This window comes from Orcinus orca, chromosome 19 (genome assembly GCF_937001465.1).
Source record: "Orcinus orca chromosome 19, mOrcOrc1.1, whole genome shotgun sequence".
NCBI lineage: Eukaryota > Metazoa > Chordata > Mammalia > Artiodactyla > Delphinidae > Orcinus > Orcinus orca.
The window spans coordinates 7,803,300-7,821,327 of NC_064577.1; the positions used below are offsets into that span (position 1 = coordinate 7,803,300).

At 40.8% G+C, this 18,028-nt stretch overlaps 1 protein-coding gene across 5 annotated transcripts in view; it reads right to left on the reverse strand.

The window, feature by feature from the left end:
* SMYD4 (SET and MYND domain containing 4) overlaps positions 1–18,028 on the reverse strand; it is a 47,000-nt gene that overhangs the window by 13,449 nt on the left and 15,523 nt on the right. For 4 of the 5 annotated variants that reach the window (XM_049701456.1, XM_004267237.4, XM_033423265.2 and 1 more), the window contains 6 exons: positions 16,081–16,225; positions 12,228–12,317; positions 9,607–10,771; positions 2,619–2,801; positions 2,021–2,184; positions 711–843 (listed from right to left, as the gene is read on the reverse strand). In XM_049701456.1, coding sequence (XP_049557413.1) covers positions 711–843; positions 2,021–2,184; positions 2,619–2,801; positions 9,607–10,771; positions 12,228–12,317; positions 16,081–16,225 — 1,880 coding nt within the window. Of the gene's footprint in view, positions 1–710; positions 844–2,020; positions 2,185–2,618; positions 2,802–9,606; positions 10,772–12,227; positions 12,318–14,525; positions 14,545–16,080; positions 16,226–18,028 lie in introns of those variants that run through there. The other variant, XM_033423267.2, reaches the window with a different exon arrangement.

Below are 18,028 nucleotides of genomic sequence, written 5' to 3' on the forward strand. Positions count from 1 at the left end.
GGGATCAAACCGGCCTCCCCTGTGTTGGAAGGCGGATTCTTAACCACTGGGCCACCAGGGAAGTCCCCACACTGCTCTTTAGAAGAGAGATGATGCTCTGATGAGGGCAGAGCAATTTCTCTAGGAAATTAGGTCATGAGGCCCTCGAATTAAAATAAATGACACTGAACTTCTGGATATGCACAAAGATCACGGATGTCAGAGACAACCCGTTAGTCTTTTTTTTTTTTTTTTTTTTTTGTGGTACGCGGGCCTCTCACTGTTGTGGCCTCTCCCGTTGCGGAGCACAGGCTCCGGACACGCAGGCTCAGTGGCCACGGCTCACGGGCCCAGCCGCTTCGCGGCATGTGGGATCTTCCCGGACCGGGGCACGAACCCGTGTCCCCTGCATCGGCAGGCGGACTCTCAACCACTGCGCCACCAGGGAAGCCCCCGTTAGTCTTTAACTAACTCTCTGATGTTAGTCTTTAACTAACTCTCTGATGCCTAAGAGAACAACAGCTTAAATCAGTTGGCCCTTTTTCAAGGACGCCAGGCAAACTGAGCTGGTAAGGGTTTGGTCTCATTGGCCTACAAAGCCATCTTGTGGCTGGCATGGGGATAATTAAATTCAATGCTTCAGTCTTCACCGAGTATCCCTGAATTCAAGGTGATCTCAAAATGAAGAAAAGGGAAGGGGCTGGAGGACCAAAGCAGGGAGCCAGTCTCACCTAGTTCGCCATTTCTGAGAAGCTTCCGGGCCATCCCCATCTGCTGCTGAAGGTCCTGTAGCTGAGAGACTAGGTGATCTCTGCTGACTGATTCCGTACAAGATGTGCTGCCACAGCTCAGAACATCATCTCCCTGTGGAAGTCAGTTTTATCTTTATTCCTGTACCAGAGTCCGCTAGTGACACTGCATGCGCTTACATTACAGGATTGCTCCAGAGCTTCTGACCCTATGGGGGAGAGACGCCTGCAGCAACACACCATGGCCAAGGGCAGACTGAATCTGGTTTGATGGCGGCAACTGCAATGAGAGCAGGAGCCGATTCCTGCTGGAGATTTACTTTTTGCAACCAAATTAAACTGGTACAGACCACAATGTCTTTCCATCTTGATAGCCCCTCTCTTTTTTCTCTTTGGGGCTGGGACTTTGGATGACAGACACATTTCTAGTGGTTATGAAAGAGCCATAAGGAAACCAACAGAAAAAAGGTGCTGGGTGAGGCCTCCCCACATTCGTCCTCGGGCTTGTGACTTCAGCTTTCCAACACAACCAGCTCCACGTTCTACTTACAGCTCTAAGACATTTGCTGTTTTTCAGACGCCAGAATCTGTGGCCCCATTTGGCAGTAGCAACCTGACTTCTCCGGAGGATCCTTTCCCACCCTCCTGAAGTCAGGGCCTGGGGGCTGAGTGGGGAGCACGTGGCTCCGATCTGGCCCAAATGGCTGGGGGGAAACTGTGACTCTGATTTTCCTCCAGATGCAGGTATCAGGTTGATAAAACACAGTACGATTTTTGCCCAGATCTCTGTTAGAGTACATATGTTTTTATCCTTCTGGACCGGGGGAATCTGACGCTGGAGCTGCTAGCAGCCATCTGGTCACCACAGGAGGGAAGTCTGTCTGAGGCTGGGCTAAATAATACAGAAAATGGAGCTGAGGGAGGTGGAAAGGAAAATTAGGTCTTGGTGACATTATCTGAGCCCCTGGATCACGTTGTATTTGAAGTACCCCTACTCTGGGACTTCTGAGTGATTTACTTGAGCAAATAAATTCCCGGTCTCCCTGAACCCCAAATCAGTTTAGGTGGGATTTTCTGTTCTTTGCAAGAAAGAGATCACTAAATCCAACCTTTCCCTGTGGTTCCTGCAGCGGGGTAATCTATGTGCGGGGAAGATGGGCAAAAGGGAAGAGAGAGAACTGCTATCAGCACCTCTAAGTCCCAATGGCTTCCTCCTAAAGATTTAAAGCCTTTAGGCTGGATAACTGACCGCCAGGAAAAGCAAAGAGAAGGGAGGGGAGAAAGAGATTCACCTGCAGGAGTGCTCTGCAACGGTGACAACAGAAGGCTTCCCGCCCGGGCCCCTGCGAGGGTCTCTGCTTCTCACGTTCACAAGGGGGACAGTTGCAGTCAAAGAAATACTGAGACCTCAGCTTCTGGCGCCTCTCGGCAACACCCATCCTGCTCTCGTGGGGCCCTGTAGAGACACCACGCTTGGCCAATATTTAAAGCAAGAGAGTATCAAGCACTACTTAAAAAACTTCAGCTTAGCGGAGGGTCTGGTCAATCACTCATCATGCGACAGGGACCTTTCAGTCAAACATTTGTGGAACTAGATATAGAAACAGGCTTCCAAGTTGCGGGGACAGGAAGAAAAAGAAACCAAGAAGTTGTTCCTGGCCTATTTTCAGAATAGGACATTTACAGGGATCAAGCAGGGAGTGTCTACCCGATAGTGCAGATACAACAGGGCCTAGCGAGGAGGCTTTTCTTCCCCATAAGTATGCACTGCCTCTGCCAGGATGCAGACTCTGCACAGGTGAGGCACCTGCCCTGTGGCTTGCTCAGGCGAATTCACCCTGTCCTTTTCTGCGGGAGAAAGGTGGACAGGAGGGAGGATGGATGGCTCACCATAGCAGTGGAGAATCTCTTGTCCTTTTTTAATCTGCTGAGATGCCCGAACGGTGGCGACGGTGCTAATGAAGGACACGCTGGTATTGGGGCTGCAGGAATGGTTCAGGAGGCTGACGACGGGGAACAGCCCCGTGGCAAGGCGCACCTGCCTGCTGTTCGTAATGAGGTTCTTTTCAGATCCTGAGAGTGCAAGAGGAAAAAGGGAAAAATGTGTCAGGACGCTCATCCTGGCCTCACCCTCCATTCCTCAGAAGACGAGCTGGGCAATCGGGCCTGAAGCGCGGCTGAGTCAGAGCTCCACAAGCTGGATCCGAGATAAATCAGACGGAGCGTGACTCAGAGCAAACTCTGGTTCCCGGGAAGCAAAGCGAATGAGCACGTGAAACGTCCACCAGAATCTTGGAACCTAACTACTGTGTCTCAATACCACAAAAAATCCAAAGATTAGAATTTATAGAGAGTAATAAAAAAAGAATTATCAGTAGGGAGCCTTCCAGATAGACAGTTTCATAATGTTCATGACAACACGGAAACCAGAGTACCAGATGAGGCTATTTCCTAAAGACTTTTATAGTCCAAGTGCTTTTGTTTAACTGGTCTTTGGTTGGTTAATAGAACAAGTAACCTAATTACTATCCTAAACTAAATAGGCCTGTCATACATTTAAAAAAATCAATATTTCTTATGCTCACCTCTTCATTCTGCCCTTTGTCCCAACTTGATGGGAAATCAGTCAAGCAGTAGTTCTCACTGAAAAAACTCTTTGGACCACTTCTATTCCGGACAGTCTCACGTCCCTAACCATCTCTTCTTTGAAGCACAATTAAACCAGCAATTTAACCACGTGATTGAAAATCAGGAAGGAAGGAAGAAAAAAGCCTCTAAGCAGTGAGGCTACTTTTGCACCAAGGCTCATGCACTTACATTCATATGTGAATTCTCTGTATTCTGCTGCAGGCCCACTTCCTCTTATTTTAGCCACAGTTCGAACTGGCGTGGTTATTCAGTTTCTCAGCCCACCACAGTCCAGAAACAGAGAACTACTAAGAGGCAGGTTTTCTGCCAATGGCAAAGGAGACGGGGACAAACTGGAGGAGGAGGCAGAAAACTTATACAAGAATAACAGCCTCAGGCAAACAAAAACACTAGCACCACTCCGAGCTTAACCAGAGGTTCTCAGGCTGACCCCATACTTGCACGGGTTTCTGTCATAGCTATCTATGTCTCGGGAGGATGCATGTGCAGATAACCTTGGGCATACAGAAAGGCTTAAACTGTGTTCAGCAGCCTTGGTGTAAGCATGAGGAGATAGTGTTTCCGACAAAGCTGGTTGAAATATGAAAGATACTGGTACTTAGAGAGGAACTTTCAGTTTTCTGGAAAACTGATAAGCCATCAGATGATTGTGGTATCACCGTATATGCCAGGAATCTCAATGCACCAATCACCAAATAATGCGGTCTAGGTACATATGAAATGAATAAAGAAAATACAAACCATCATGTGAAAATGTTCTAGAAAGGAAAACATTAACTATAAGGAATAATATTGTCTCTCTGCAGACGATTCTATTACCTGCTGCTGTGGAAGACAAGAATTAGAACAAGTAAATAAACTTCGCAGGGAACCTAAATGACTCAATTTTAGTCGACAATTCTACAAATTGTATTGAAATCTTTCATTAGAGCTTCTCCTAAAAGCTTAACTGATTTTAGTGTCCCCTCCCCCTCCCCCTTGTCCAATGCCTACCTTCTGGTACATGTACCAATGAGCAGCAGAAATGCTAAAAGGTAAGGAGGCAGCAGGAAGGAGCAGTGCAGGGCACAAACAGTCTGTCGTCTGAATAATCAGCCTCTGCATAATTAGAAGTCGACTTGCATTCCCAACTACTGATACCTGGCAATCTATATTAGAAGAGCTGCTAAAATTTTCCCAGAGAAGATTATCACAATACACATGAGTAATGTCAGCTTCGTGAATTATTTATGGGTTACCCTCTAACAGAAGTAGGCCCAAGAACAGAGTGGGGTGAGTATTTATGTCAGAGTTGAATTTCTCTCTAATTATCTCTACAAAATTAAGTACTGATTTTAAAAATTATTCAATATTTTGCATTAGTCATCTGTTAGCAGAGATCGTAGAAAGTGAGAATGTGTATGTACCTTTACCAAATTTAATATGTGACATTTTGTGCACAAAACAAACAAAAAACAAAAAAAGAGGGCCTGAATATTTTACGAAAAGTGTACCTTGCTAATATTCTTAGTACATTTAGTAAAGAAAAAACGGTTCATTCACAATACTTTCAGAATATACCTATTCTGGTAGATACTTTACAAAACAAGAAATTTTTGTGTAAAAAAAGTAATCAAGGACCCACAGTGAAGGTGGATTCCTTGGTTGCTGAAGAGTGAAAGCAAACGGCAGTGAACTGATCTGAACTTCCATAGAACCTCATTAAGCCTCGTGAATCTAGATACATCACGAATACGCCATTCCCACCTAGAGAGATACACACACACCAAGGTCTGGAATGCCATCAGTGGCCAGTTCTATCCCTTAAAATAAGTACCAAAGAGAGATTTCTGAGGAACTTTGATTAAATAGGATTTATACAAAGATAATAACATACATTTTTATAGGTTTTTGTCAAAGTCTATCCAAGTTAACACTTTAATCCTTCTTCCGTGCTACTAATGAAACAGCTGCTAATGAAATTCAATGAGAACACTAAACTAGGAGGTGTTGGAACCCCAAAGAAATAATAAAAAGGGATGAAACAAGATTAGAAATATTAGCAGATTGAGACAAAATTAGACTGAATTAAAAAATGAAAGCGAACATTGCTGGTGGGTGTGTAACTGGTACAACTTTCCTGGAGGGCAATTTTGCAATATGTATCAAGTGCCTTAAAAATGTTCATGTAAAAAAATGCTCTTATCATTTGAACTATTTTGTTTAAAGGAACTAATTAAATTAAAAAAGAAATACATGGCAGTGGGAAAAAAATTAAAAAACTGAAAATTATAGAGAAAATAACAGTCATTTATAATCCTCTCAGTCACCTATAAGACTTTGGTGCATTTTCTTACAGTCTTCTTTCTAGCCTTATATATGGACTTTTAACGTAATTGGCAACATGGTGCACATGGTGATTTGTAAGTTATTTCTTTTTTTTTTTTTTTTTTTTGCGGTACGTGGGCCTCTCACTGTTGTGGCCTCTCCCGTTGCGGAGGCTCAGCGGCCACGGCTCACGGGCCTAGCCACTCTGCGGCATGTGGGATCTTCCCGGACTGGGGCACGAACCCGTGTCCCCTGCATCGGCAGGCGGACTCTCAACCACTGCGCCACCAGGGAAGCCCCTGGCTTGTTTTTATGGAACTATTTTGATAACTTTTTCAATTTCTTCTACAATTACTAGATTTTTAAAGTATTTTCCTCCCTCTGGAAAAGCTTAGGCAATTTATATTTTTCCACAAAGTTGTTTATTTACTATTTTCAAATTCAATAATCTAAAATTGTATTAAATATTTGCTATAAATTTTAGAATAAATTTATATTACTGGCTATATCCTCTTCATCGTTTCTAATTTTGTGGCGTTTTCCCCTAGATTTATTAATTAGATTTGCCAAATCTTTGTCTCTATCAGGAGTCTGTAAACTGTAGCCTGTGTGCCAAATCCTGCCTGGTGCCTCTTTTTGTATATATGTGGTCTAAGAATGGTTTTGACTTTTTTTTTTTTGGCCACACCATGAGGCTTGTGGAATCTTAGTTCCCCGGTCAGGGACTGAACCTGGGCCCTCGGCAGTGAGAGCGTGGAGTCCTAACCACTGGACAACCAGGGAATTCCTGCTTTTATGTGTTTTAAGTGGTTGACAAAAGGTGAAAGGAATAATTCTCGTGACATGAAAAATTTTAGGAAATTCAACTTTCAGTGTCAATAATAAACTTTTATTGGAGTCTAGCCAGGCGCATTCATATGTATACTTTCTACAGTTGCTTTCATGCTACAAGGGCAGTTGAGTAGTTGCAAAAGAGACCATACGGCCTGCAAAGCCCCAAATATTTACTATGTGGCGCTTTACAGAAAAAGTTGGCCAAACCCTGGTCTATAGGACACAAGCTTTGGTGGATATATCTCTGAACCCCCTATTTTATTATGTTATCTTGGTTTCCAGATCCTTATTGTTAATATATTTGATCAAAGTCAGAGTGGTATATTAAAGTTTCTTATAACTATGGAGTTTTTGCCAGTTTCTCCTTGTATACTCAGTCATTTTTGTTTTATAGACACAATCTCTATGTTCCCGAGAGCTAAGGTTGATGATACATTGCAGAAGAGTCTCCTTTACAAAAATAAAATGCCTTCTTTGTTTTACTATATATCGCACCTTGAGCCCTACTGTTTCATATTAATATTAATACCCTGATTTACTTGTGATTCCTGACATGTCTTGCCCACTTTGTGTTAAGTGTCACTTTTGTAAACAGAATATACTTGGATTTTAATCTTTTTGACCCATTCTGAAAGATTAATTTAAGAGTTTAGTCCATTTTTATTTACTATTATACACTCATTTTTATCATCTCCCTATCTTTTGCTCTGTGAACTATTTTTTTTAATGTTTTGTTTTTTCCCTAGAATGAAGGGAAAGGTTTACAACCAATTTAAAATTTACTAGAATAAAGTTACCACCATGTGAATAACTGTTTTTAATTTTAAAAATATAGAACAGTTCAAAGAAAAATGTAGCAATCACCCATATTTCCACTATCAGAATTCATCACTGTTAAATAAGATTTTGGTATTTTTACTTCTAGTGTTATTTTTTTCTATGTGTGTGTGTGTGTGTATATATATATATATATATATATTTAAAACATCATATAAATAAGAATAAATCATGCATAAAATATTAGAACCTCATAGATGAAGACAGAGTCTCCAATCCTCTTTCCATCACTCCAGGTCTCCAGTATTATGCTACGTATCTATTTTTCTAGTCCTTTTTAGCCACAGAAAGTACACGTATTTCTGGCTATACACAGTCTTCCTACCAAACTTCACTCTTAACAACTTGTGAAAAATTTTACTCAACACCTGCTAGGCAAATAAAAAATGGACTGTAATGAAATCTCATGCACGGGGAGCAACAAATTTTAGGCTAAGATTCTCTGACTGTAAGGGGGAGGCCAATGAAGGAAGGTGGATGGAAAACACTTTCGTTTGTCCCTATCGCTCTGCCATCCTGCCTCAGGGATTCAGCCTGAGTGAGTGGTCACTGCTACTGTTTACCCAGAAAATAGTTTCCATAGTTTTTAGAGCTACTGACATTTACATCTTTTTTGTATGTTCTACTAAGTACTTTAGAGGCAAGACACAACAGAATCGAGAGCTGGCAGCTTTCTGCCGTATTATCTGGAAGCTCCATATACTATCTTTTATATTCAGAGAAACAAAAAATGAAAACAGTAGTTTTTAAAATGCCAGTGAATGTACCCTAGGGGAAACGTAATTCTGGAAAAACACTCAACGGATACATATTTTAGAAGGTAGCAATGGCTCAAAGCAGCAAAAGCAGAGAAGAAAACGGAGACTAGCTTGCAGTGTGATTCTGTTGTATCACGGGATGAGGCCAGTGCTATTTCTGGATGTTCCACACACTTCAGGATGCGGAATTGAGTCCTGCCCCAAAATACCTCTAGTGAAATACTATACACTATATAACTTGGCAGCTGAATTAAAATTAAAGATAAAAATATATAAACAAAAGGTTGACAGAATTCTAGATTACCTAATATGACACGATCAGAAGAGTTAAGCATGTATATAGTTCAGTGAAGCCACATTTAATATTAATCTGCCTATAAATCCTAGGTGTAGATATGACCTAATTCCTCCCCTCCACAGGGTTAATTAGGAAATTGAGAAAAGTATAATGAGCTGATTGAATCGAAACACATTATCTGCTAAAATGGAGATCACACAATAGAAATACTGGAAACACCATTTCTTTTCTAATAATAGTACCCATTGTCAGTACAGTCGTATTAGAGATGGCACTCATGATGCTGGGCACGTGCAACCTCCCCATCTACCTTAACAGCCTCTTCTATAGGGTCTGGTTCAGGAAAGCAGGGCTAGGCTGGTCTGTGTCTAGAGGTGGCCCCCACATTTTTGGCCCCCTGACCAGAAGCCAGCCCAAACACAGGCTGGCCAACAGCTTACGGCAGCATTGTATGAAAAGCTGTGATGGGCCAGATTCCTCTCTCGGAAATTTAAAACAGAAGAATGGGAGAAAACCTGGCAATTGAAAACAGAAGAGAGTAGCTGAGTCAAAGGAGTGAGTTAAGATTCTGATACCTTAACTACAGACCCTGCTCCTTCTGCAGTCTTGTTTATCCATTGTTTCAGCTTTCCTCCACAATCAGAAATTAATAGTGTACTAGGTTTCTTTTTTAAACAGTGTAGTTTTTTTTTTAAGATTTTTTTTTGATGTGGACCATTTTTTTTTTAAGTCTTTATTGAATTTGTTACAATATTGCTTCTGTTTTATGTTTTGGTTCCTTGGTCATGAAGCCCGTGGGGTCTTAGCTCCCCGACCAGGGATTGAACTTGCACCCCCTGCATTGGAAGGCGAAGTCTCAACCGCTGGACTGCCAGGGAAGTCCCCTCCCCCCACTTTTTTTTTTTGGTAATAGGGTTTTAAAGTATTTTTACAAACAAACACATCAGCTTCACAACTCTGTAAAGTTACGTGCGATTAAACCATCCATTTTACAAATGAGAAAGCTGAGGCAGAGTAGGATCAAAATAATTTGAGGTCACATAGCTTCGCAATGGCATAATCGTAAGACAGTTGTTTTTTCCCTTAGGCCACTGATTTGTTTGAATGCTATTGTTCTCTTTACAGTCCTTTCTCCGCAAACATTAGCTACATCAAGAAGAATATTGTAAGGCAGAAAAAAGAGTTTCCCTCTTACCTGTTTGCTGTATGGTTGTTATTGCCTGAGCATTACACTGTAGCTGTAACATGTGTCTCAGCATGGCCACTCCCCAAATATTCAACTCTGGATACAACACAGGAGCCGCTGCTGCTTTCAGCTTAGACGATCTCAGACCAGTTGTGAAGGCCTGCAGACTGGCTGCTTCGAGCTGCCTGCACAGTGCAGAAACACTCAGAGCACAGAGGAATTTGTGTACAGGGCTATGGTTTCCGGTATGGGGTAAAAGGCTGAAGACAGCATTGTAATTACTTTCATACTTCCCGTTAATATCACACCCAGGAATCGGGGTCTCAACGGTTTTGCCCTTGTTTTTACTCTCCCCTCCCAGGTCATAGCTGAGTATTTGCGCCAGATTCTTGCTTTCAGGTAAACAGGTATCCCTGTTAGTAATCTCACCACAAAGCTTATTTATGACTTTGCCAGCTTCCTCAAATCTAGCTAAAAGAGTCGACCTCAGGGCAATGTGGCAAAAAACACCCAGTGTGAGAAGCAGCCCCCCTAGAGAACACTCTATACTATGGTAGAGATCCCAGGCCTGCTGCAAACACTCTTGGCTGCAATACTTGGCATAGCTGCATCCATCACAGGGAACTGGGGCCAAAGTGTGCTTCAAACATCGGTGACAGTAGAGGTCCCCATTGGTAGCTCTGGTATCCCACTTGCTCTCGAGGCCACGATGCCATGGTGGCATTTCTCCTGGGTTAAGGACACTCACAAAAGCATCCTCTTTCACCAGAAGCTCTCCTGGGAGAATATCTTTTGTGGCAACCAGACAGCGGCCTTTTAAAGGGTCTGTACATAAGCTGACAGATGATGATGTGCTGGAAATCTGTTCATTCTCTTCCCTTAGGTCCATATCCTCAAAGGCTTTGGTTAGAGCTGCTGGGGAGGTTTCTGTGAGATTCTCCTTTTCCTGTACCTTTACCTTCAGACGACAGAGGGTTCTCTGCAGAACCTGAAATTGGGAAGCTGCTAGGGTTGGTTTGGCAGCAAAGTTACTTTCAAGATCACTGATGGTCTGGCTTGCCTCGTGTGGTCTCCCCAGGGTCACCAGACACTCCGCCTTACGCAACAGCAACTTGGGTTGCAATCTTTCTGGATATCCATGTGTCTGTGCTCTGACGATGTCTTTAAGGCATGTCTGCAAACAGAAAGAAAATCCCAAAATGACCCTTGGTCCCTACTCTTAAATGTCCACTTGAAAGTCTTAACAAAAATCTACAAGTTAAGGATTATTAAAAATGGAACAACTACAATCATGTGCTTATTTCTTTAAATCATATTCTACTGTGATCATTTTTTTTTTTGCGGTACGTGGGCCTCTCACTGTTGTGGCCTCTCCCGTTGCAGAGCACAGGCTCCGGACGCGCAGGCTCAGTGGCCATGGCTCACGGGCCCAGCCACTCCGCGGCATGTGGGATCTTCCCGGACTGGGGCACGAACCCATGTCCCCTGCATCGGCAGGCGTACTCTCAACCACTGCGCCACCAGGGAAGCCCTACTGTGATCTTTTAATTGAATGATTAGAAACAGATGCTGAAGATATTATGTTTAACTGTCATTAAATATTTCTGATTCTAAGGAAAAAAGTCTTACAGATAGAAGAAGCATAGTATGATCATTAAGAGGGCATCCCGGTACGGACTCTGCCTCTTGCTAGCTGTATGACCTTGTGCAATTGAATTAATTTCTCAGTGTCTTAGTTTTCTCATCTGAAAAACAGGGATAATAATACCTCACAGGATAGAAATAAAAATGAAAATAAGGTAATATATCTAAAGTGTTAAAAAGATGCCTGGAACACAGTATGTGCTCAATACATGGGAATCATTATTGTAAGAAGTAACAATATAGGGAAGTTATAAAGGGCTAAATGTTTCACAAGGTCTTCCCACTGCTGTCTATAGTAGCCCAGGCCTTTCTTGCTTAGGGCCTGGACTTAGATTCTTGCTCTTCTCTCTTAGTCCAAAGGGCTTAAGTGTGAACTTGCGGTGACTCAAATAGTTCTTAACTCTAGGGTATACTTTAAGTTTTTGTAGAATTCCAAAATGGATGTGCCCAAGTGGCATTTTAGAGTTTGTCCTTAGACCTCAATTTGGGGATAAGGAGGAAGCCACTCATCTGAAGTCCCCCACTCAACAGGCATTTCAGTGCAACTTTTACTTTCCCACTCAAAATTTATATTGAGGGTGAGACTTATTATTGCAGGGATATTCTTGAACATGCTCATCTACTTATTAAAAAAAAAACCCTGAACAAGTAAATAGTTTGCGAACACTTGGAACCTGAAGTATTATTAGCAACGTATCTCATAGCTGATCTTGACACTGAGCATTGCTGACCCACTGGATAGAGTGAGTCCACGGCCCTGGGGAATGTGCATGTCTCTTTTCTACCAACCCACACTACCCCATGTAATCACCTGAGACAGGTGAAGTGAATCCGGAGAAAGAACAAGTTCGGGAAGTATCAATTTGCTTCCAATTCAACCAGTTCCAATTTTAGCTTTCTAATGTAGAAGCAGGGATGAAGGTCTAATCTTCCAAGGAACCCCCCTGCAGATCCTCTCCAATCACACCAGGCATCCTGATACTCACCTCATACTGACCCAGGTGGAAGAGGGCTGCAGAGCGATTGGCGTAACACAGTGAAATGTCCTCAGAGTTGGGCCTTGAATGCGATACTCCCTGCAGAACAATGAACCGGTTAAAGGTATACATGGAAACTAGCATCTTTAGAGATTTTTTTTTTTTTCCAGATAATAGGGGCTCTGCTACTAAAGACTGTATGAAATTGGGTAAGTTACTGGATCTCTTTGTGCTTCACCTGCTTCATTTTTAACTACCTTAGAGCAGAGGTGTGAAGATCAAGTGAGGAAATAAATAGGTAAAGCACTTCGAAGACAGCAGCTTCAGACACGGCTTCAGCCACAAACGCACTAAAGGTAACTGAAAACTGAGGAGCATAATCCGGCACATAACGAAGTGTGAGTGGAACAAACAGGAATTCACAAATGAAGAAACACGAATGATACGTGGGAAACAATTCATACACAGATAGTCAAATACATGAAAATGAAAGCAGAAAAGGGCTACTTTTTTCTACCACCAAATTGGCAAGGATTAATAATAATCATAAAGGTGGGACTTCCCTGGTGGCGCAGTGGTTAAGAATCCGCGTGCCAATGCAGGTGACACAGGTTTGAGCCCTGGTCCGGGAAGATCCCACATGCTGCGGAGTAACTAAGCCCGTGCGCCACAACTACTGAGCCTGCGCTCTAGAGCCCACGAGCCACAACTACTGAAGCCCGCATGCCTAGAGCACGTGCTCTGGAACAAGAGAAGCCACCGCAATGAGAAGCCTGTGCACCCACAGAACAGTAGCCCCCGCTTGCTGCAGCTAGAGAAAGCCCGGGTGTAGCAACGAAGACCCAAACACAGCCAAAAAGAATTTTAAAAAGTAAAAATAAAGGTGGCATCTCCAATCACTGGAGAAAAGATAGGGATTATTCAATAAAAGTATTGGGACAAGTAGCCACTGAGGAAAAATAAAGTTGGGTCTCGATATATGATAATAAAACTTTCATTAGGATAAATAACAAATGGATCAAAATCTTAATATAAAAATTGAAACTATAAGAGCACCAGAAGAAACTATATAATCTAAAGTGATGTTGGAGTCAGAAATACCTTTCTAATTATGACACAAAACCCAGAAGTCATAAAAGGTTAATGAATTTGACCACATAAAAATAAAAATTTGTAGCAAAAAACCAATAAAAGCAATATCAAAAGACAAATGCTGAACTGGAAAAAATATCTGCAACTCCTATTACAGGCAAAGGGCTCATTTCTTTACTTTATGAACAGTTCCTACAGATCAATACGATGGCAACCAATAATTCAGTAGGAAAATAAGCAAATGATATGAACAATTCTAATGGGAAATATAAATGGCTCTTAAACAAATGAAAAGATGCTCAACCTCATTCATAATCAGCAAAATGCAAATTAAAACTACTGAGATGCCATTTTTTACTTATGAGATTCGCAAAGAAGTAAAACTGATAGCATACTGAGTTGGCATAGGAGTGGGATAATGGTCATTCTCATACACTGCTAGTGGGAGTGTAAATTGGTCTCACAATTACGGAGGCAATTGAGCAATATATATCTCTTAATACATATATCTATATCTCCATTGACCCAGCAATTCCTCTTCTAGGAATTTATCCTACAGATATAATCCTTCATCCTATAGATATGTGCAAAATAACATACATGCAAAGTTTCTCATCACAGAATTGTCTGAAGTAACAAAAGATAGGAAAAAAGGTAAATAGTGATCTAAAGGACTCTAATTAAATAAATTACTATTATATCCATATAACAGAATATAAGTGGAAAAAAAAATATAAGTGGAAAAAATATAAGTGGAAAAAGTGTGTATAGAATGCTATTTATATAAAAAGAGTATGTGTGTGGAGGAGTGGGAGATTATTTGTATTTATTTATATACGCTGGAGTACCTCTGGAAAGACAGCTTTAACAGTGCTAGCTTCTGGGGATGGGAAACGAGTGGCTGGGGGACAGAGGAAGCAGACTGCACTCTATACTCTTGCATCTTAAAAATTCTAACTATGTAAACACATTTCCTATTCCAAAATAAAAAGATAAAATAATGTTAATAATACCAAATAACCGATATTGCTTAGGATATAGAGAAATGAACATTCCCATACTCTGCTAGAAGGGATGTAACTAGTTTTTTCCTGGAGAATGATTCAGCAACAAGGGGCAAAGGCCTTAAAAAAAAAAAAAACATTCAGTTGACCAAGCAATTGCCCTTCTAGGAATTTATCCTTAGGAAATAGTCAGGTGTGTACAAATATTTACATAGAAAGATGCTCCTTGCAGCTTTATGATACCAAACACTCTGCCAACACTAGGTGTTAAATCAAGTATAGTCCTCTGTAATGGAACACCAAGCCAGCTATAAAAAATCATGTTTTAGTGGAAAATTTAATAACATGAGAAAACAGTCACAATAAATTGTTGAGGGGAAAAAAAGCAGGTTACAAAAAAAAAACAGTAAGTACAGTATTATCACCACTTTGTACAAGAAAAACATATTTTCAGAGGAAAAAGTGGCTGGCTGGATATAAGCAAAAATGTTAACAGTGCTTATCACTGGTTATGGGATTTTTTCTTACTTTTTATGCTTCTCTATATTTTCCAAGTAAGCATATATTACATTTACAATCAGCCAAAAACAACAAATATTATTTTAAAAAAGAAAGAAAATAGCAGCTCTATGGAAAACTGCAAAGTACCACAATCAACAAAATACTAGTTTCATGAAATAGGAAGGTTCAATTTTTTTGTCTGATTTCACTTTTTAGTTTATTTTCCTTGAACAGCTTCCCCTGTGCTCACATTTCTGACACACATGCATACAGCTGAAGAAAGATTAGCTCTGAAAGAGAACTACTATTAAGCCATTTATCAGTGATCATTACATCTAATGGATTTTAGTTCTTCAGCAATCACTAATGCTTACATTATGCAGCATTACAAAGCAGGGCTTTTATCAATTTTAGAAGATGCTGTTGTAGGTCTGATGGTTTTTGGAAAACTAATTCCAAACTTTAAGCATAGGCCTGTTAAAGATGCAGAGTAGGGGGTACACTCTTCAAATTCACACTCATTCTTTCAAGATACAGGGTTCACAGACCTGGTTTAAGAGGTTGATATATTCTTGCTTTAAACCCATATTTATCTCTAAAAAATTATGGAAGGAAATCTCTCAGGGATCTTATTCCAGTTTCTACTCTGGAAGCAGGACAAGAGCAACAGATTGTTAAAAGCCACTATTCCTCCTTGAAATCTAGTTCACTGATGGTTAGTGTAGTAATTTTAAATATTTGTTGACAGCCTTCAAAATGCAGTTCAACTGGGCTGTGGCAATTGAACTTATTTTCCTTCCTAACTTTACCTAAGTCATACTGGCTATAAGCTAACATGGTGGCCAACCAAAAATCCAGCTGTTCTCTAAATTGGGACTATCACACCAACAGCCTCATCGGTTATTCAGACAAAAAAGGCACACAATTCAGTAAGAGCTGACAGACATGGAGGAGGGAGGCCAAGGCATCCAACAAGACTTGCTACACTGTGTCTGAAGGAATATGAGAATCGAAGTTTCTTGATGGAATTCAGGACGTATAATACAAACTATCCTTTGTTTCAGAATATGACCAAAAGCTGAGTTGTGCCAGTTTTCTTTTTCAAATCCAATCCAAAATTAATAGGCAAAGCTACTAGTGGCTACACAATTCACAATTCAGCAGTAACGGTTCTATCTTTTGAAGAAATATGCATTGGTAAATTGCTGAGACAGCCCTTCCTGCTGAGCTGTGCCGGGGGTGGGGGGGTGGCCCGGTCATCTTACCTTAGAGTACAGCACTGTGGCTCCCATATAATCCTTCTTCTGAAATTTTTTGTTTCCTTCTTCTCTGTAGAAAAGGGGAGCGTTGGGGTCCTTTCCAACAAGGTAACCTCTAGAAAGCCTTTTTAAAAACATCTCATCCTCCGGTCTTCATGAAGAAAGAACAACCACAACAACAAAAAAGCACAAATTTGTTATTTCTAGGAAAACTCCTAACCATTGCACTTGAAACAGGAGTGAATGCCTACAAAATACTGGGACAAAAGAGGTTGGATGTGTTATGTAATGTGACTGGGGGGAAAAATCTTTGGTCTCAGAGACATAGGGACTGGAATTTCTATTAGGACAGAATATAAGTTTTTTATTCAGTTACTGGCCAATAAACCATTCCTTGGATAATGCATTATATAGAAGCTTGGGTGTGGAGAAGGACATAATACACAAGTCTTTGCACCGAGGTATACTTGCCACCTAAACTTTGTTGAAAATACCTGAGTGAATGGATGACAGAGGGGAGGGAGGGAGAGAAGGGGGAGGGAGAGACAATGGGGGGGGAAGGGAAGGCAGAGGGAAGGAGGAGGGGGAGGGAAGGAGGAGGAGGAAGAGGAGGAGAAGGAAGAAGAGGAAGAGACAGGATGAATCATAAAGTAAATGTAGTGAAATGTTAACATTTGGGGAATCTGAAAGAAGGGCATTGCACAACAATTCTTTATCCTATTTTTGCAAGTAAATCTGAAGTTATTTCAACCTGCAAAGTTTTTAAAAACAAGTATATGAATTCTCTAATGTATAAATACACAAACATACAACTTTATTCCAATAAAAAGAAATGGTATAGAATAACCTAGACTATACTCTTTGACTATACAATGCAATGAAGCAAAATATGAATAACATGGGAACTAAAAATTCTCTTAAGCAACTCCTGGGTCAAAGGGGAAATCAAAGACAAAACTGCAGAATGTTTAGAAAAGTGTTTTTCAAATTTTTGTTTACAAAGACCCACAAGAAGAAATACCTTTCATGGGCTTCCCTGGTGGCGCAGTGGTTAAGAATCCACCTGCCAATGCAGGGGACACGGGTTCGAGCCCTGGTCTGGGAAGATCCCACAGGCCGCAGAGCAACTAAGCCCGTGCGCCACAACTACTGAAGCCCACGCACCTAGAGCCCATGCTCAGGCAACAAGAGAAGCCACCGCGATGAGAAACCGGCGCGCCACAACGAAGAGTAGCCCCGGCTCGCGGCAAACAGAGAAAGCCCGCGCACAGCAACAAAGATCCAACGCAGCCAAAATTAAAAAATTAAAAACAAAAAAGGCAGTAATGGAACAACAACAACGACAACAAAAAAGAAATACCTTTCACATTGTGATTCAGTAAGCTGCATCTGTGTATGTATATATGTGGAAATTTCACAAAACACTATTGATCCTTAAGTTAATATCAAATATTTTATTAATATTTAAACACAATACAGAAAAAAATATCAAAATAAATAACACAAAAAGAAAAATAAGGAAAGATTTTATTTAATTCAGAAGGTGTGCTTGCCTGTTCAAAATTTATTCCAGTCCAGAAAATATGAGGACAATACCCCACGAATATCTGGTACAACACAGATCCTATTCTTTGTTCTGTTTGTTTTTATGTTGTTTTAAATTAGGTTAAACCTGAAAACCCTATTCAAACAAAGAAGCTGTGGTGAACAGTAATAATGGCGAAATTCTTCTTGCCTAACAATGGATATTCTTTAATCTTAATCCAAAATGATGACAAACTCAATGTGTTTGTAATTGCTCTTCAGTGTAATTAAGAACTAAGCTGCAATAATTCATTCTTCTAGGACCAGGTTTAACTCAGTAATTAAAGTTTTGAAAAGCTTTCTTTTTTTAGTATTTCAAATTTTCTTCTGGAATGTTATGATAAAAAATTTGTGGAAGTGAGATGGAACA